General features: G+C 36.3%; 1 protein-coding gene across 1 annotated transcript; it reads right to left on the minus strand.

Annotated features, from left to right (window-relative positions):
- Positions 1 to 3,279: 3,279 nt before the first annotated feature.
- Positions 3,280 to 19,922, minus strand: mob1a (MOB kinase activator 1A). Its single transcript, XM_053481011.1, has 6 exons — positions 19,689 to 19,922; positions 15,883 to 16,049; positions 6,639 to 6,732; positions 6,425 to 6,558; positions 5,514 to 5,677; positions 3,280 to 5,308 (listed from the first exon to the last, which is right to left on the minus strand). Exons 1-6 carry the CDS (start codon positions 19,700 to 19,702, stop codon positions 5,231 to 5,233), a joined length of 651 nt encoding a protein of 216 aa, XP_053336986.1. The 5' UTR covers positions 19,703 to 19,922; the 3' UTR covers positions 3,280 to 5,230.
- Between the last annotated feature and the right edge of the window lie 1,576 nt (positions 19,923 to 21,498).

The raw sequence follows: 21,498 nt of genomic DNA on the forward strand, positions 1-21,498 counted from the left end.
CAATTGTAATTCATGAAGGAAGCCCATAAAATAAAGCATTGCAATAATCAATTCTAGATGTAACAAGAGCATGCACAAGAATAGCCGTACTCTTCGTTGAAAGAGCGGGACGTAAACGGTTGATATTCCTAATATGGAAGAATACAGAGCAGGTAACACTATTAATATGGGCTTCGAATGACAGTGTTTGATCAAAGATGACTCCCAAGCTTTTGATCTGGTTGGACAGAGGAACATTAAGATTGTCAATTAAAAATGTTTGCCTTTCCTAATGTTGTGCCCACAAAAAGAATTTCAGTTTTACTATTGTTCAGTTTTGTCACTCAGCCCTGGTCACCGAAGCAGTTAATCCGTACACTGGTATAAATGCAGTTGCATGGTCAGGTTGGCCCGTTTCCTTGTTTCTCCATGACTAATCAAGCACACAAAAGTCTTTGGAATTGGATCTTATTGTTAAAATTGCATTTGTTAGCTGTTCCCTTTAACTCTCAACATGAGGTATAAAAAGGTGTCTATGCAACTGAAGGAGGCAAGCATTAGGCTGAAAAACAAAATCAACCCATCAAAGATATAGCAAAAGCTTTGGGAGTGGCCATACAACATTTTGGAACATTCTTTAAAAGAAGAAATTAACTGGCAAGCTCAGCATTAGCATAAGGCCTGAAAACCATCTTAAGTGGATGACTGCAAAATCTTGTCCATGATGAATAACTCTTTCATTGCATCACTCAAATACACTATTGAGAAGTCTACAGTAAAAATATGGCTTTATAAATTTATTTAAATTCAATAGAATTGCTATTATTTAATCATTGTTATTATTTCAGGTTGAAGCCCACATTTCTGCCTGTCTTTCTGTACATCACTACTGCCTAACGTTTTTATACAAAAAAATAAAATTGAGTTGAAAGGTTGAGTATCTTATGACTTGTACTTTCGTCCTCAGCCAAATACAATTCCTGTTGAAAATAGTTTATTACACATGGCACATGATATTCACAACCTCACTTCTACTAAACATTTTGATTTGAGCAGTTGTAAGTCTGGGTATTTTACATGCCCTTACCTCAGACTGATGCAGATATGTTAGCTCTAGCAACCTTTGTTTTATTTCATAGTGGCGCTTCACATTACTGCTTTATCACCACAGTTTCGAGAGAAACTGGATGTAAATTTTTGGCCGGTAGAATAAACTTACAATGATCTGTTTATACAATTTAGAAGATTCAGTTTTGAAAAATTGCATACCTTTTTTGGAGGGTAAGCCATGCTGTATAGCGTGTTTGTTTAGGATTTGGGCACTTTGTAGGGATACTGCGGTCTTTTCTGTACTGTATTCATCCAAGAAACAATGGCTGCTGTGAGGTAATCTGACACAAAACTGCTCATTACATCCTTTCTACTGAACATTTTGATTTATTTTATGGTGCATATTTCACTTTAGGCAAATAGTAACCAGCAACGTTTTAATAAATTCTGTCAAGCCAGTAGTGCGTGATGCAGAAACAAATTTGACTGAACAGACATACAGAGATTTTTTGACATTGGTTTTAAAGGGGTCATACAGGCCTACATGCACTTTTTTAAGCTGTTTGGACTGAACTGTGTGTTAGGAGAGTGCGTACACAACCACTCTACGATGATAAAGAGCCACCCAGTGGTTTTCTTTTCATTTATTACAATAACATGCCCCTTCTGAAATAAGGCCACTCGCAAATGCCTGTTGATGTGACGCCACACCACAAGAGGCCGCTCCTACACTAGTTGATTGACACTGTTTTTTTAGCAAAGACCCGCCAAGAGTGAGAAGAAGCTGTCGGCCATTGTTTTTCGCCGCTGGAGCAAAATGTCGCCTAAGTGAGTGTTGTGTACAGTTGTTGGGTGTAATAGCGAACACAGCAGTCGTCATTCACTACCTAGGGTTAGTGACCTAGGGCAGAGGTCATGAGCATTTAAATTAGCATGTACTGAAACAGGTTGCTGAGAACAGAGCTAGTTTTTACCAGGTAAAAGTAGTGTTTTTTTACACAATCCTTTTTAATTTTTAATTAACGCATAATACAAACTTTTCATTAGGACCCTAAAGATCATATTAACATTTAATGAAAAATGGGATGTGTAGGACCTTTAAGTCCTCCAATGTACTATATGAAATGTAAAAATATAACTAAAAGATAGAGTTCTAACCAATGTCCAAACAAAACCTCTCTTTTATATAGATTTAGACTAGAACTATCAGTTCGTCCTTGAAGGTCACAGTGAGGAGGAAAAAAAAACTCAGTGAAATGACTAAAGGAATAAACCTTGAGAAGAACCAGACTCGATAGGAAACTTATCCTTATTTTTAAAGTAAATACAGATGCTTCACAAGATGCTTCACAGGTAACACTCAAGAACAGAAAAACTGGGTTAGACTATACTAGAAAAAAAGTGCCAGATTCTTTTAACTGATTTAAAAAAATATTTGTCCTATAATTAGGGGAAGAGAAAAGTACAGCATAGAGAGAAAGAAAAGACCAATTTATGATCCAAAGCATACCACATCACTTTCAAAAATGGGGGAGGCAGTGTTATGTCATAAGCCTATAAAGATGTCAATAGAATCAGTCACCAGTGTTTACTGCTGACCTGACTGCTGATAAAAGGAGCAGGATGATTTAAAGGGTAATACACTTTGGTGAGATTCAAACAAATGCTGCAAAACTGCTAATAATCTGCTTCATATTGCAGACAAATCATGATCCAAAACATACAATGAAAGGCACACAAGGCAAAGACATGTCCAGATCAGTCTGCCAATAGAGCATGCTTTGTACTTATTAAAGACAGAACTGAAGACAGTAAAGGCCCAGCAAAGCATCTCAAGGGAGGAACTTGGGTCATGTCCATGGGTTTCTGGTCTGAAGTCATGGTCTGCAAATGATTTTCATTGTAGTATTAAAGATAAGACTAAAGTTTGTAACTTTCTTAGTTTCTCCTATAATTTATGAGCCCCCTAAATTTAATTGCTGTAAATAGTGAATGGTTAATGTGACACTAGTGTTGATCATTTCAAATTCAATGTAGTGGTATACAGAGGGCAAATGCCCAAAAGCTTATCGTTTCCAGTGAAAATAAAATGAAATTTGTGGACTTAACCGTAGGGGTTTAATGTTCATACACAGAGTTTAAAGTTTATAGACTCAAAATAATGTACCAATAAGAAAATACAAAATGTAACATTAGTAATATGTCTAAAAATATGGTTTAATTAAAAAAAAAAAAAAAAAAAAAAACTGTTCTTGGTGGTCTTTTCGGGTGCTCCCAGCAAGGGGTCGCCACAGCAGACCATCCAGTCCGCATACACAAGCTTAACCCAATTATTACGCTGGATGCCCTTCCTCATGCAACCCTCCCATTTTACCCGCGCTTGAGACCAGCACTACATCCAGTGGCTGGGGTTTGGGCACTGGCTGGTAATTGAACCCAGGGATTCTGCATGGCAGGTCAAACACCCACCACTGAGCAACCAGTTCCCCTTTATAATTAGAAAAAAAAAATTCTATATCTTTTCTTTTACTAGTATCACATTTTGACACTGTGAAAACATTCTCTTATCCATAGAGAAACAGCAGGTAAACCCAGAAGGTATCTACATGTATTTTTTAAAGGAGTGTATTTTCCTTTAATGCTTTTAATGCTATTATCAATAAAAATGCTGTTAAGACTATCATTTACAATAGAAACATCCTCTGATAATAAGGACTCTAAACAGACAACAAAGAATGTAAACTATGAATTTTTGAGATTGTGTCCCTTCTTGATCGAAAAAATAGTCATAATTTATAAGAAAACAGCTCAAAACAGAGGTTAAAAGATAAGAAATACTAAACTAGTACAGTGGAACCTTGGATTGAGAGTAACGCAGTTTCCGAGTGTTCCGCAAGACGAGCAAAGATTTTTTAAATAAATTTTGACTTGAAAAGAGTAAGTCTTGGTTTACGAGTATTATGTATCACGCATGTGCTTCTTGTTTTGATGCCAAGCGTCACGTCATCACAACTGAGCCAATGGTTTTTCTCTCTTGTGCTGCGGAATTGTGGGTAATCGTCTCCCCTGCTGGGTCTTAGTGCACGTCTCTCACTGGTATAATTAACATCAGTGCACGCTTGTACTGTTTACTATAACACTGTGACCACGTGTGTGCGCATGTAAAACATATTTTATTTTGTGTTTGTAAGCTCGTGTGTACAGCACGCGTGTACTGTTTCTTATAACACGTGTGCACGCGTGTAAAGCAAAAGAAAGTCTCATTAGAGAGGTTAAATATCAATTTTCTCCCACTCTCTCGTTGTGTGCGCGTGCCGTAATTTGACATCGTGCCCCTTTACACACACACTCTTGCAATCGACATCCAAGGTTCCACTGTAATCACTTTTAAATTCAAGAATTTTATGTTGTTTTTTCTTTTACTTTTTAAAGTTTTCATTTATACTGCAAGTCCTGTCAAGATCATTTCAATTGTTATACTTATAAATCAAAGTCTAATACTGTTGCAAATACAGTTTTAATTATCTTTTAAAAAAATTGTCCTGAAAAGATCTGCATAACATACAAAAAAAAAAAAAAAAAAGAAATTTAGGTTTTCAATGCTTCATATACATGAAAAATGCTTCATATTACATGAAAAAATATATTTGGTCATAGTTAAAATAAGAAGGAATCTCCATTTTGTACACAAATCAAATCTTGTAGACAGTAACATTACTGTTTTAGTCTAAAGTTTAAGACAAAAATTGCTGACTGACAGTATGTCCATTTTGGCTTTTAAAAGAATGTTAGACCCTAGCAAGTAGACAAATATGATACCAATAACATTTTACTTCAGCTATCTTCAATAAAAAAGTAAAAGACATGTTGTATTATTTTCCCTATTATACAAAAGAATTAAAATAAAATGCTTGAATATAACCCTATAAGAAACATTTAAAACATAAATCTGCCTGCAGGTTCTATCTGGTTTCTATTTCTTATCTACTTGTCCAACATCTGTACTGTTCATACAACCCAAATAAAAAAAGCCTGACAAAAAACAAAGCCAAAAACCAGCTCATCCTAAAATGCACAGGTAAATAAACACTGTAATTCTACAGTTAGCACATATACTTCTATTCCTAAACTATAATGACTGTGGTTTAAAAATTCTCTGAACAAAAGAAGAAAAATCTCAGTGATATATGTTTGTATGTTTTTATCTGTCCTTGGTGCCTAGTTTCTCGATAAGTTCCTGCAGAGGAACCAGTTCTCTGCGGTCAATCAGGTTGAATTCCTGTCCAAATGCATGCAAACAAAAAGGAAGAGGAAACAAATGAAATTAATACAGTGAAAAGATTTACTGTCAGATACATCACTTATGGATCATTATCTAATATGAGAAATTGCCAGATGTTGGTGTTCAGCAAAGTATGATTGTGTTCATAAAGTATGATTTTAAAAAGTATGCTGATTAGAAATCCTCAGCCAAGCCCTATTACCTGCACAAAGAAAATGAAATGTTTGAAGGAAGTATTGAGATGGGCCTCTTCCTGTAGCTGCATAACAGAGTCAAAGTGCTGGTGGTAAATATGAGCATAGACTCTAAATAAACGCTTCAGAATAGTTTTAGCCACTGACATGAAGTTTTTTGGGAAAGGCACACCTGGAAAGAAGGGGAAAAATCATTTGTAATTAAATGATACAATGTTATTTAATTCTAGGTGTATATACATTGTCTACATTGTAGGTAACTGTAGAGCACTGTTAAGTTCCAAAAACGAACTATAAAGACCACCACCATAACAAACAGCTGTCCATGAAGGTCACACATTAAATATCCTCTCTGAGGCAAACTACAGAGAACTACATATATTGTCTGGCCGAAAAAGGTGCCGCACAATAATATTTCGTTCAATCATCCTCAGCTTTTATTGTGGTGTGAAATGTGGTGGCCAATTCATGTGTAAAATGATCCCTCATGCTCTCTTTCACAATATGATATATGAACTCCATAGTCGCAATAATACAATTATTCAGTACAATCGTACAGTCAGCTGATTTCATTTTATTGCCCATAATGTTGCTGAACGTATACCTAGCCAACTGAAGCAACCCCAAATATGCTCAAAATATGCCTACCTAGTAGTTAGTGCTAAGTCATAAGTCATGCTTCTTACATGCAGCTTTCCAGAATGGTAGGTGGTAAATTATTTTAAAATATATATTTTAATTGCTTAATTATTTTATAAGCAGAACAAGAAGGTCAGTAGTCATAATCAATCAGTTGGTAACGTAAACACCCCGCCCCCTAGCATTGATTATTTTCCTTATAAGCTCACACTATTACATTAACCTATCCATTTACACACTATATACTGTATATTCTCTACTTATCTAACATAATGCTAACCAATTTTGGAAGGAAACAATGTTTCATCATCCAGCTGATCTTGGACCCAAGTCATCAAGTAGTCAATGTATTTGGGAGCTGAGCATTTGATTGGTTTCTTTATGTTGGTACCATCAGCCCAGTGATATTCATACCTGCAGAATAACAAAGAGATTTTGTAAGTCATTAAGTTGTATTTGTAAAGAAAGTAATAAAATGTAAGATGTCTGCCTACTTGGGCCCTGCAGACATGACAGGGCAGTTGGTTTCAGTGCAGAATTCAGTGATGGTCCCATATAGCATGTTGATCTGATTGAAGAAGTCGACAGCTAAAATATAACCGAAATATAAGTAATTATTAGCAAGGACAAGACACAAATCAAACTCTCTGAAAATCTGAAAAACTGATTTCAATAAAAGCCCTTCCATCACCCTTACTATGTCAGACCTGAAAACATAAAATAAACATCGTCATTATTCACAATACAAGGGATAGCTTAAAGTTGACTGAGATGAATTAAGTGCATCACAGTCTCATACATTTTTAAAGCCTTTTCTCAAATGCAAAAACAAAAAGGTATTTCAAATAATAAAGTATCAAAAAAACTAAGGCACATTAAAATAAATAATTTAGTGCTGTCAATCGATTAAAAAAATTAACTAATTAATCGCACATTTTTTTGCAATTAATCGTGATTAATCACAATTAAAAGACTGAAACTTTTTGGATATGTAAATGTAAATAATTAATGTAAACTCAAGAAAATGAAACTATTTAAATTCAAATATGACTGTTTATTGGAATTTTTGTTTAACTTGTAACACAGATTTTCTCATGTAAACAACATACCTGCAATAAACCATCAATATTTTCCAAATTAACTGTTGGCTTGAAAGCCATATTTATTACAGAAATAAAAACACAGGTATGTGCCATTTGTGTCATTTGAATTTCAAAACAATCAATGCAATTTACATTGGCGAGGCCCTGTAGAGATTGTTTCGGTGGGGTGTTTTGCTTTTAAGTGATATGTCAAAGACGAATTACTTCTCTGGTATTTAAATTCGGCTTTGCAAAATGTACAGATTACTTTTGTTTTATCCACAGAACCATCCGGCCGAGTTTTATACTGAAACTTTCCGTCTAAAAGTCCTTCCTTGGTCTTATCCATACTTCTTTGCACGTTGAACACACGTCGGCCACAACAGGAAATAAAAAAAACTGCAACCGCGTTAATTGCGTTAATTTTTTTAATGCGTTAAATATTTCAAAATTAATCGCATGCGTTAACGCACTAATTTTGACAGCACTAAAATAATTATAAATTAAAAAAAACACCATGTTGTGCAATTTAACTTTCAGAACCAAAAGTTTCTAAATTTACAGCTCAGGTATAACAAGCCTTTACTGACAATTTTTGTCATTTTCTCTTGCTAGTTTCTTCTTCTCTTGGCTTTCTGATATTTTATCTTTGTCTGCTCAGGTGTGAATCACTGCATTAGTAATGATAGTTACACGCCTTCTCGCATAGAGCCTTTACACTCAAAAAGTGACTTAAAAAATGTTAATCACTATATTGTTTTTTTTTTGTAAGCAAGTAAAAAAGATCATTTTCACATCATTTTGAAGCAAAAAGACTAGTCCACCAGCCCAGTTCTCAAAAAGTCTTGTGAACAAATGTGAATAAAAGCTACTTTTATTTTCACAAAACTTACTAACCATGCATAATATTTTTTTCCTAATAAATGCAAACACATACATTCATTTTGGTCACGTATTATTGTAGAACAGTTTGTGCTGAATACAAGAAAAATACAGGTTGGTCAATAAAATATTATAAGTAGCTGAAAAAAGCACAAATGTCAGAGCATGTCCAAACATCTCAAGGGCCCCAAAATCACCCCGGACCTCAGAGGGTTAATGATCCAAACGAATCTGGATTCAAAGTGGCACATTCCACAGAGACTGCCCTTCTGTCAGTCACTGAGAAGCTCCATGCTGCTAGATCTGCCAAACTGTCATCTGTCCTCATCCTCCTGGACCTGTCAGCTGCATTTGACACAGTGAACCACAAGATTCTATTATCTATTCTTACAAGCCTTGGAATTTGTGGAACAGCGTGGCAATGGTTTGCTTCTTACCTAGAAGATAGGTCATATGAGGTAACATGGAAGGGATCTACATCTGCCCCACGTAGACTCTCTACTGGTGTCCCGCAGGGCTCAGTACTTGGTCCTCTTCTGTTCTCCCTCTATACCCGGTCTCTTGGTAAGGTCATATCATTGCATGGATTCTCATACCACTGTTATGCAGACGACACCCAACTTGTTCTCTCCTTTCCTCCCTCTGACACTCAGGTTTTCACCCGGTCCTCAGCATGTCTGGCAGACATCTCATTCTGGATGGCTGCTCATCAGCTGAAGCTCAATCTCAGTAAAACCGAACTGTTGTTTATCCCTTGTGACTCATCCCCAGGTCAAGCCCTTGTGATATCCCTGGACAACAAACAAATCACTCTTTCAGCCACCGCCCGCAATCTTGGGGTAACCGTGGACAATCATTTGTCATTTTCCCCACACATCGCTAACCTTACTCGCTCCTGTCGATTTCTTCTTTACAATATCAGAAGAATTCGCCCATTTCTTTCTTCACAGGCTACTCAGGTGCTTGTTCAGTCCCTTGTTATTTCAAGACTGGACTACTGCAACTCACTCCTGGCAGGCCTGCCTCTGTCCACGATTCGTCCTCTGCAAATGATCCAAAATGCAGCAGCACGTCTCGTTTTTAACCTTCCCAAGTTCCCCCACACCACCCCACTCCTCCGCTCCCTACACTGGCTTCCTGTAGCTGCCCGCATCAAATTCAAAACACTGATGCTTGCCTACAAAGCTAAAAATGGCCCAGCACCCACTTACCTCTCTGCGCCAATTACACCATGCACTGCATCACGTTCCCTCCGATCCTCCAGCACTGCTCGCCTCATCCCACCATCTGGTAGGACTGTGCAATTAATCGAATTTTGATTTCGGGTCTCAACGATCACAAAAATTATGTAATCGATAAACGATTATTCACTTTTTTTAAAGTTTTTTTGACCTGCCCTTCCAGAAGCCCGAACTCTCTCACTCTATACTGTCAGCGAAGAAGTTGCATATGTGGTATCTGATCGCAATTAAAAATCAGCGCAAGTGAACATGGTAGAAAAAGAGCAGCCACAGAAGTCTAAAATTTAAACACAGACCGACATATGACCAACTAATAAAGAAACAGAAAGAACGACGAACAACCCCCACAACATTCTCGGCAACTCAGTCATCCATTAAAGACACGCTCTTCAGTGCAACTCCATATCCATCCAGCTCAGTAAGGCACAAAAAAAATGACAGATGCTGTTGCATACTTTTTAGCCAAAGACATGTGCCCCATTAGCACGGTTGAGAACGAAGGATTCAGGAAAATGATAAATACTTTGAACAAGCGTTATGCTTTGCCATCTCGACACTATTAATAATAATTACTTTTTTTTTTATAATTTATTAATTATTTTATTTAATATTTATATTTTATTTATTACTTGTTTTCAAAAGATTGTGAAAGTGCACTACATTGTTGATCTTGTTTGCCTTTATCTGTTTTATCTGTCTTAATCTGTTTAAGGAGAATTCACTGTTCTGTTCAATAAATGCAACATATTTCCAAAGTCATTAAGTAATCGTGTAAAATAATCATGATTTCAATCATGACCAAGATAATCATAATTATGATTTTTTTCCATAATCGAGCAGCTCTAAGTCCTGGCATGGAAAAAAGACGGTAGCTTAAGAACTTGCACGGATTTCTGGTGGCTGAATGCTATGAATGAAAGTTATTTTACTTTTAGTCAGCTTTTATGAAAGGAAGAAATATACATAATCATATTGATAATCAATCATAATCAGATTGATTCTTGATATGATTGATTATCGTCACTTAATCAAGACTGAAAGTTTGGTGTTGTTTTTGGACTTTTATAAGGCCTGTTGAACATTCCTTTTTGCTTAAAGCCTTACATTACCTGGGTTTTGGTGTAACATTTTGTAATGTGATCAAAATGTTTTATAGCAACATCTATAGCTACGTTTCTCTTAACCCTGGAATGACGCCTAGGTTTGAGGTGCAGCGAGGTATTCGCCAGGGATGCCCTATTTCTCCTAAACTGTTCATCCTGACCACTCAATTGCTGGCGCTGATCATCCAGAATGACCCTGATCTGCAAGGTATAAACATTTTTGCTAAAGAATTCAAACTAAGTCAATTTGCCGATGATACAGCTCTGTTTTTAACAGACAAATCCATGGTAGTTAATAGGGGTGCGCCGAGACGCTTTCCCTCCGAGACGAGACACGAGACTTAAAGAAATCCTCAATGTTTAAATATATAGCAAATATAGCATTTTATTTAACTGAAAAACACAAAATGCAAAAAAATGCATGTCCATTTTAAAATTAACTTTATGAAATAAACCTTCTATTTTGATGAATGATATGCAGTAATAACATGTACAGTAAACACTGCAAAATATGTTGCCACAAACTGACAGGCAATTAATTGCACAATAAAATTAAATACTATAAATAAAAAGAAATAATAAACAACACAAATATCCTTTTTTACGTCCAATTAACCATAATTAGTGTAACTATCAAAGTAGTGCTGTCTTAAAACTCAGAGTGCAAAACAATAAACAAAATTTTCTTAAGCATGGAAAAAGCTAAGACCTAGGTAATGAGGTAATGACCTATACAGAACAGCCTAAGAGATGGTCATGTTCTTTTTTAAGAATAAGGATGTTCCAACACAGAAAATGGTCTAATTTTGGCTGCAATGAAAACGCCGATGTCTCTTGTTATTGCCGTGGCTTTTGCATTGTATGGTGAAAGTTTAGCTGCAAAGGCATTTGTTATGCTTGTTTGCCCTTTCATGCGAACTGAATTTCTTTCGGTTTTCTTCACAGGCGCAGCTTTTAGTAACGACTCGTCGTCACACTCCTAGTAGTTAAGGCTCTCAACACTATCTCATCCTCTTCCAGGCTTCAGGACTGTGTCTGAATTTAAAAAAATGTGAACTGTAACCTATTCACATATGTTCTGATTTAAATATAGCTTCAATAAGAGTAGAACCAAAAGTGAAGTATTTAGGTATAGTGATATCTAAAAACATGATTAAAAGAGAAGACACCAACATCTGCAGTCGTATTGTTAACATGAAGAGATCTCTTGGTCGTTGGCTGACTAGGAATATCACTTTATTCGGTAGAGTCATCCTTTCCGAGGCTGAAGGTCTTTCTAAATTAATTTATCCTTGTCACACTCACTATGTTTCTCCCCAAAACATTAAGAAAGCCAACTCAGTTATTTTTCAATTCCTGTGGAAAAATAAAACTCACTATATTAAAAGATCACAATTGGTGAAAGATTATGTTAAGGGTGGTGCTAGAGCTTTGGACTTTGAATAATTGGTAGGAACTTTTAAGATTAACTGGCTTAGAGCTTGTTTATTTTAATCTAATTCCATGTGGTTTTATACCTGATCAATATTTAAGGACTTAGGAGAAATTTATTTTTTATTAAAATGTGACTTTGAGATCAGCAAAGATCCTTTCTTTCTGGAAAATTATATTTACACACTTCTTCTCTCCCCACATGTCAACACTATGGAACAATAGAGTGATAACTCTTGTTGTGTCTCTGCCTCTGTGTGCAGGTGAGGAGACATTGGAGCTGCACTCGGTGGATTTGGAGCTGGAGGCCGTGGAGAAGCTGATCCGCGACCTACAGGTGAAGCTGGCCCGGCTACAGCAGCGGAAAGCCACGCTGGAATCATCGCGGACCGACGCTTACCTGTCTCAGGTAAATTCTCGGTGTAAGAATTCTCCTACAACCTCAACCTGTGTTTCTCTGCCCAGGTCCAACGCACCGAGGACGCAGCCCGCCCAGGTTTTCTTCACCCCGGCCCCGGGATACCACGAGGCCTGGATACTGCAGCAGCGGAAGACGCATGCCAAGCCCCGGAAGAGGACCTCACCTCCTCCGCCACCACCAGTCTCCGAAATCTCGACCCAAAACTGCTTCGCTCCTCTCCGTGAGACGGTACACGACGCGCTCGTCATCGGAGACTCCATCGTCCAGCACGTGCCTGCTACCACGGGTAAAGGTAAGGCGTACACTCGCTGTTTACCTGGTGCACGTGTTCGTAATGTTGCTGCACAGGTGCCTGCGGCCCAGAGGAAGAACATTCGAGCTGTGGTTCTTCATGCTGGCACGAACGACACCAGGCTGAGGCAGACGGAGATCCTAAAGAAGGATTTCAGGAGCCTGGTTGAGAAGGTCCGCAGTACATCACCCATGACAAAAATCGTCGTATCTGGACCAATTCCAACATTTCAGCCAGGAATCGAGAGGCTTAATAGATTATTTGCCTTTAATAAATGGTTACAATCTTGGTGTCAACAACAGAGATTACCCTTTGTTGATAACTGGAATGTTTTCTGGGAGCGTCCTAGGCTCTACCACACTGATGGCCTGCACCCTTGCAGAGCTGGTCCTCTATGACAACATCTTCAGGACACTACGAACTATCTGACTGGCGGTAAATCATACCTTAGATTCTTTAGATATTATCCACAATACAACTCGCCATACTAATAGACGCACACACATAGCTTGTCCTATAGAAATTGTGTCTGTTCCCCGAATAGTGAGAAAAAAGAATAAATTCGTTAAATTCAGCCGAAACAATCTGGTAACCATTAAACCAGAAAAACGCCAAATAAGTAATCGAAATCTACCTCTAAAGTTTGGACTTCTCAACATTAGATCCCTTGCACCTAAAGCACTTATTGTGAATGACATTATATCAGATTATTGCCTTGACGCACTCTGCCTCACCGGAACCTGGCTTAAACCAAATGAATATATTGGTCTAAATGAGTCTACTCCGTCAGGATATTTTTATAAGCAGGAGCCCCGTCTAACTGGTCGCGATGGTGGTGTCGCCACTATCTACAATGATGTACTCACTGTTATTTAGAAAATAAGGCCCAGGTTTAACTTATTTGAAGTGCTCATCATTAATGTTGCACATAATGATATACATAATAAACCCGCGCTATATTTTACAATGGCCACCGTGTACAGACCCCCAGGGCCATATGTCGATTTTCTTAAAGAACTTGGACATCTGCTATCAGACCTATTGGTTAACTCTGACAAAGTGTTGATAGTAGGAGACTTTAACATTCACGTAGATGATGCTAATGCCACTTTAGCCCTCGCATTTATGGACTTACTAAATTCCTTTGGGGTTAAACAAAATATAAATGGAGCAACTCACCGCTGTAATCATACGCTAGATTTAATTATATCCCATGGTATAGATGTCTCTAATATAGAGATTTTACCTCAAAGTGATATCACAGGTCATCACCTCCTGATATATACTCTACTCGTAGAACAGATTAGCTGTGTCTCCCCACGTTATCGATCAGCTGCATAACACACATGATGTTATATGATCTCTATCTGTTATCACCCAAATGAGGATGGGTTCCCTGTTGAGTCTGGTTCCTCTCAAGGTTTCTTCCTATTGCCATCTCAGGGAGTTTTTCCTTGCCACTGTCGCCGTCACCCTTGGCTTGCTCATCAGAGAAATTTCATTCATTCATCTCATTATTATCTAGACACATTTTCTCACACATACACAATTTTTATTTTTTTTCTTCTTTTAATTATTATTTTTTAGACAATTCTTTCATTTTTGTGAAGCTGCTTTGAGACAATGACCATTGTTAAAAGTGCTATATAAATAAAATTGAATTGAATAACTGTTAACAGAAAGTCATTGTTTAATAGAAATTGGTTTGAGAGTGGTATTTTTTTTTTGTGACTGACTTGTTGGACTCAAATGGTATTCTGTTGGATTATGTTTTTTTTTTTAAGAAATTTAATTTAGGTTGTCCGCAGAAAGAATACAAGACGGTTTGTCGTGCTATCCCATTGGCTTTAAGGCAGCTAATATGCAACATAATATTATTTACAGGAGTCAAACTAGTGTTGCCAAATTTTAAAATTGAAAATTGTAATCTAAACGATAGCAAATATAACAATAAATGTTATTAGTGTGAACTTTAAATTAATTCTTTTCCACAAGTTTGACTCAGGTAGGCATTTGCAGGCTTTTCATGGGTGGTGAAAAGTCATTCATGAAAAAGGCGTTTTTTAAATTTGTTAAGTGGCCTGTTTTCCCAAAAGTTAAATAAACCCATTTCAAGATAATTGATGAAGTGATCCCTTTACACTCTACGTCAAAAGGACACAAGCCGCCAGTAAACACAGACAAAGAAGAAGCGCTTACATCACCCCAAAAAAAAGGGGAAGGAGACGCAAACAGCTCGCTATATAGTGATTTGATGGAGCATTTTTTTGCGGGCTGCAAAATGGAAAGGAGCAATAGAACGAAGAAAGCAGCAAGAGAAAACAATAGAAATTGTCAATAAAGGCTTATGTTATGCCTGAGCTGTTAATTTTTAAAACTTTTGGTTTTGAAAGCTAAGTTGCACAACTTAAGGTTTTTATATAATTACGTATGTGTGTATTATGCGCTAAATACCCCCTGCCACTGTTTGCCCCCCACTCACATAATCTCTGTCAAATATATTAGGACGCCACAATCAAAAATTCATATTATTATTATCAAATATATTATTACTATTATAATTAACCCTAGGCACGTGACAAATTAATACATGAACATTAAGACACGTAGTACAAATTCTTCGGCACATTTATTTTGCATGGGTTATTCATGTAATACAAAAATGTTTACACTAAATAAATATTGTTTATGAAGAAAAATTACACAAAACTGTTTTATTATAAAATAAGCAATATAAAAATATACATGTATATGAAAAGTATATATAATTTATATACTTTTTTTCCCTATACAACTTTTATATTGCTTACTTTATAATCAAATTCATTTGGTACAGTTTGTAATTTGTAAATCATAAACCTATGAATTTATGTTTTAATATAATATTTGATAGAAATTATGTTGGGGGGCAATCCATGGCAGAGAGGCATTTTAGCGTACAACAGTGTGCCTTAGTTTTTTTTATACTTTTTTTTTGTGTGTGTGTGTGTGTGTGTGTGTGTGTGTGTGTGTGTTCCACTTTGTCCCCATGTGTGACCTAAATAATACCTGTCCCCAAAGTGAAGTAAAAGTTTTGGGTGTTTAAAAAAGGGTTGTATCAAAAATCCTAAATGGTAGTGTTGTAATTTTTTTATTTTAATACTCCCCCGGAAAGCAGTGTCCCTAAAAATAGTAATTATGTCATATGTCCCCATTTTCCTTCTATGCAGGTGTGTGCGTGCTTGCTCGGACGGGGTTGTGTGTTTGTGTGTGTTTAACAGACAAGCATGCGGATGTGCACACTTACTATTAACAGCGATCCATTCATTAAGGTCTTCTCCTTCCGGTAACATCACAGCAGCTCGAAGGTTACCACTTCCAAGTGTTGCTTCAGCATGTTTCAAGAGCTCATACTGGTGAGAACCCTCTGGAATGTTTTTCTTTGGTTTGAACGTCTTCGAGGACCGACTGCCACTAAAGCAAAAACAAAATCATCTTTTCTCACCTTTTCTTATCTCATTTGCCTATCTCAAATAGAATATATATACTTGTATATATAGCTGCTAATTCAGCTGGAATACCTGATTTGCACATGTATATTATCTTATTTGTGCCCATTACTCTTGGAAAAATGTTGCTTTGTTGCTTGGCTTTGACTGGGTCCCTTTAACACATACAGTACTTGGAGTTTGAACCACTGTAGTTTAACCTTGGCAGAATGCTTAGTGTCATTGTGCTGTTGGAAGGAACATCTTTGCCCCAGTCTTACAGATAGGAACAGGATTTCTTATAGGATTGCCTTGTATCTGACCAATTCATTGAATCAGAGTCCCTAATCATGAAAAGCAAATTCACAATGATGTTTCACCATGTTTTCGAGTGGACAAGAGGTGTTGGGTTCTGCAAAGTCCAAAATGTTTCGTTTTCATTTCATCATTATGGATTAAATGGTACTTCACAAAATATTCAAAGCTTAGGTTATTGTTTATTAAAAACTATATTTATTTTTTTTTTTTTTTTTTTTACTTTGCCCTGGCCTTTTGTCCTTGACCTGCATAATGCTGTCTGTTTTTGAATTATTCTCTAATTAACTCTGGGGCATTTCAAGAACAGCTGTACCTAAATTTAGTTGAATTTCAAGTTGTAACACTATAAAAAAGTGCAAATGTTCATTCTGGAAAACTTTTGTAAGGCATTGTAGTTCCGTTTTATGCTGATAATATTTCTGAGCCCTGAACCACCTTTACATTAGGGCTGCAACAACGAATTGATAAAATCGATAAAAATTGATTACTAAAAGCATTGGCAACAAATTTCATAATCAATTCGTTGTGTCACGCGACGCGGAGACATTTGAATATTTAAAAAAAACTTTAGTTGAGCACGGAGCGGAGTGAACACACTCTGTCTCGCGCACTGATGCTAGCCGAGTGCGGCGCCTCATAGACAGGGCGGAGCAAAAGTTTTTAAAAAATACATGGCGGAGGCTGCTGGGTCTTAGTGCGCGTCTCTAACTGGTATAATCAACATCTGTACACGCGTGTACTATAACACGGTGACCACATGTGTGTGCGCAAAACATTATTTTGTGTCTGTATGCGTGTGTGTACAGCGTGCGTGTAAAGCAAAAGCAAGTCTTATTAGAGACGTTAAAAATTCATTTTCTCTCTCTGCTCAAGGTGCGTAATTAGACACCGTGCCTCACACACACAGACCCCTCCTACTTTCGCCTTCACAGACACACACACACACACACGCTTTTTCTCTGCTTTACACAGAAACACTGCTCTGTCTTTTCAAAGTTAAAGTGCAGGTTAATTTGTTTTATTTTTACTTTACAGCAGATTCCGTTAGTGCGTTTTTAAAATTTTTATTAGGTTTACGAGTGTTTTGGAATACGAGCCGCTTCTGGAACAAATTATGCTCGTAATCCAAAGTTTCACTGTCTATGTTTTTTTGTGTTAGTCTATTCTTATTTTATTTTATTATTATTATAACAGCTCAAGGAGCAACAAGTTTGTGCACTTCCTAAAGATTTTAGTTCCGTTTTTGAATAAAGGGTTGAAAATAATTGTTTTTTCTTGTGTTTTTTTTTTGTATCTGATTATATAATTATATTATTATTATTATTATATTATATTAAAATAATCATTAGTTGCAGCCCTACTTTACATATCTTTTCAATATTTTTTTTCCAATGGTGTCTAAAAAGAAAGTTAGAATTTTTGCATGTACCACAATTTCTGGGGAATAAATGAATTAGAACCTGATGGGCTATATAGAAAAAGTAGTATGTAACAATGCTAAGCTGAATATTTAATATTTAATAGAACCAGTTTTAGGTCTGATGATGTTCATTTGCTATGGCATATTTCTGACAACCTCATGCACCAGATTCCAAAGTTGCACACATTATTGGCAATGATTTTATATTAAGTTGTAGTGCGGACTAGATATTCCGCTGTGGCGACCCCTTGCCGGGAGCAGCCGAAAGACCAAAAACATTTAATATATTGTTGGTGGAAGATGGGTTCAGCATGTTGGTGTCAATTTCTTTCATTGGTTGGACAATTCCAGTAACCACCTCATTTTGCATTTTCATCTTGATGCAGGTCAATAATAATTTGACCATTATGAAACACTAACCTGCACAACCAGTAGATATGGCTTCCGTCAAGGTTGTTGAAGAAAATTTTTTTAAATGCACTTAAAGTTAAAAGAGTTGTTTCAAGCTGAAACATACTCATTACTGCAGCAATAATTAAATCAAATTTCGATTGGCCCTGGCCCTAAATGTTACAGGACACATACTTAAAAATTTGAATATTTAGCTTTAACTGTTTTATTCCCATTTGTGTGGGAGCTTGAGAATCCATTACCTAAAGTGAACTGTGTTTATAAGTTTGTGTACCTTCATGTAAACCAGATTTTAAAACGTAATCTCGAATGGAAAAGACAGAAAAATGCATTAAATAGATTTAAAAAGACCAAAACACAAAAATGCTTATTATGGGCTGTTGGTATTTTACAAAAATATGTCAGATAATTTACACAATATGAATTCATTTTACTTTAGTATAATTTATATTACAGTTTTTATTTATATTATACTGTTGTATAAAAGCAATATCTCATTCATAATCATGCTGTTGTATGATTGTCAGCTAAGCTGTTATGACAGTACCTGCAGCCTCAAGCTTGCTGAATTACAGCCATACATTTACTACAGCAGCACTCTAGCTTGTGTGATATTGCTTTAAACACAAAAACTCACAAATTGCTTAAACACGATTATTGCCACATTGCTTTGGTATAAGATGATTAAGAATCTTCAGGATGTGCTTGTATAGCAAAACGATCATTACAGCATCAAACTACCCTGTTATTTTTCTAACCATCCTGTTATTATTTACTATTTTTAACAGCAGAAATGTAGTATTTCATAGTTTGCATGTTCTTCTCCCTACCCATGTGTGTATAATCTGAAGAGAAGCACGATTTAAAAAAGAAAGAAAGGAAGGAAGGAAGGAAAACATTGATATAAGAATCTATTTTTTAGCTTTCAAAGGGTTCAGAGGTTAGCCTGAGTTGTAAAGTTAAACAAGACAGTCTTGATTGCTGTATTAACACATTTCCATGGTTTCTTGCGAGTTAGCCGAGGCGCAGTTTATTGTCAGTGTGGGTTTACTTTCGCCAAAAGGATAGCTGCTTAATAACTAACGCTATCGTTACACCATGTCGGTTTGGTGCTTAAGCGGAAGCTTCATAGAGATCTTTCAAGGAAGAGAAAACATGGCCTAATAAAGGCATACAGAGAACTGATGATTATTTTTTAGACTAACAACAATTTCATAAAATACAAGAAGCCATATTTACTAAATGTGCTTAAAACTTATCGTGGTTGTAAATGTGATGGCTAAGTACGGATAGTCATAAACCTGGCCTGAGCTACTTCAGTAAACAGAAAGTTACACTGGTTTTAAGCTAACTGTTTACTGACTAGGTAGTATATCACTACTTGTTTCAGCGGAGATTATTAAACATGAATATATCTAGTTATGTCCAAACAATTACTACTGCAGACTAACTAGTTAGCTAGTCGCCGTTACTTACAATAAGAAGCTCATTTCCGTTAACTTTGCTTCCAACGAAGCTTCGAGACACCGTGAAGTCCAAATTACTCAAAGAAAAAAAAAATAAGTCTTAATAAAAGTCTTGATTGAGCAATTAACCAAATGTAAATAACGAACTGGCTTAAGTTTTAACACTTTACATAAAGCGAAGATGAAACCGCACTGGAACAGGAAGTGTTTACACCGCCGCAGAGAAAAAGGAAACAGCTAAGACGAAAGAGGCAACTCTAGTTACAGCTGCAAAGTGTGTGTGTGTGTGCGCGCGCTCTCTCTTTTTCTCAACAGAGAGATGCATTTTAAATAAAGCAATCCCTGTGTAATTAAAGATTAGACTATTAGCGTTAATACATATGTTTTATTTAGAAATCAGTCTTTTTAAAGTCCCTCAATTTTCTGAATAAATAACTCAAAAAAAATGTATACAACATTCTGATAGGCTTTGTGACAGTCAACTGTGGCCTGCTTCTAGGTTATTTCATGACAAATTAAGGAGATAAAAGGTCTAGAGGTTCATTCCAGGTACGCATTTTCCCAGGTTTTGCATTTGTTAGTTGTTCCTGGGAACCTCAAACATGCAGCCCAGAGAGATGCAGATACAAGGGATTCTTGTCAAATATATATTTTTTTAAACGTGGCAAAATTGTGGGATTGTTTACTTAGCCATAATTTAATTAATAATTCAATATTTTTAAACTCGTTTAATTGAAGCTGATTGTGGTGTACAGAGGCAAAACCACTCTAGCCTTCAGGCATGCTTAGGAGAAATGAACTGATGTCATGTCCCAACCTTCACTGGCTCAGATACTAGAAATACTAGATACTAGAAAAAGGTATGTTTTGTGAAAGATCATTTTCACAGGCAAAGTGTCCTAGAAACCCACAGGATTGGGACAAATAGATGCCTAGTCATAGGAAAAGGACTAAATTTAATAGGATATAAAGATTGAACTTTTAAACAATGAGTCTACATTAAGCCTACGGGGAATAAGGGTAAGAAAAAAAACACAAAAAGCGATCCACCCATCATGCATAGAACCCACTGTACTTTCTTTGGACAAAAAATTAATTGCTGCTGACTATAACATTAATTTTGAGAACCTGAAAGAACCTCAGAGAATAGCATTTGTCCATTTTGGACTCAGTTATTGCACACCATTAGTTAAAGGTTAATCTGCAAAAGTAGCAGATTCTTCATTTAAATCTCCATACTAAAATCTCAGATCATTCAAATCTAATTAAGGTGCGTCTTATTCTTAATGTATGTATCTTACCACATTATCGCATTAAATGTACATTCATGTCAGCTACTGAACAGAGCTTAGTCAGTAATCTCTTAGCGTTATCAGCTATGATTTTATCACTGTTTAACCTCACAGAACTCTATCAGCCTATTATTCTCCAGACAATATAGCTATATAGAAGTATAATTCAAGAGAAAAGTAGCATCCTAGTATTACAATCACACACACTTTAAAACAGACCATTCGAAAACTAGAACATTAATGGCATCAATTTGAATGGCATCAAATTGAAGCTCATGTAGATATAATTTGGCCAGACTTCTTTCATCTCAGAAATATTTACAAAATCAAAAATATAATGTCACTACATGATGTAGCAAAACTAGTTTATGCTTTTTTACCTCTAGGTCGGATTATTGCGATGCCTTAGGCTATGGTCACATTACCAGCTTAAAGTGATTCAATTTTTTTACACATTCATTACACTTTTTATCACATTAAGACTATCATGTTCACACTAAATTGGATCCCAGTGAAATTTTGCACTGA

The sequence above is a fragment of the Clarias gariepinus genome, chromosome 21, assembly GCF_024256425.1.
Source record: "Clarias gariepinus isolate MV-2021 ecotype Netherlands chromosome 21, CGAR_prim_01v2, whole genome shotgun sequence".
Classification (NCBI taxonomy): Eukaryota; Metazoa; Chordata; class Actinopteri; order Siluriformes; family Clariidae; genus Clarias; species Clarias gariepinus.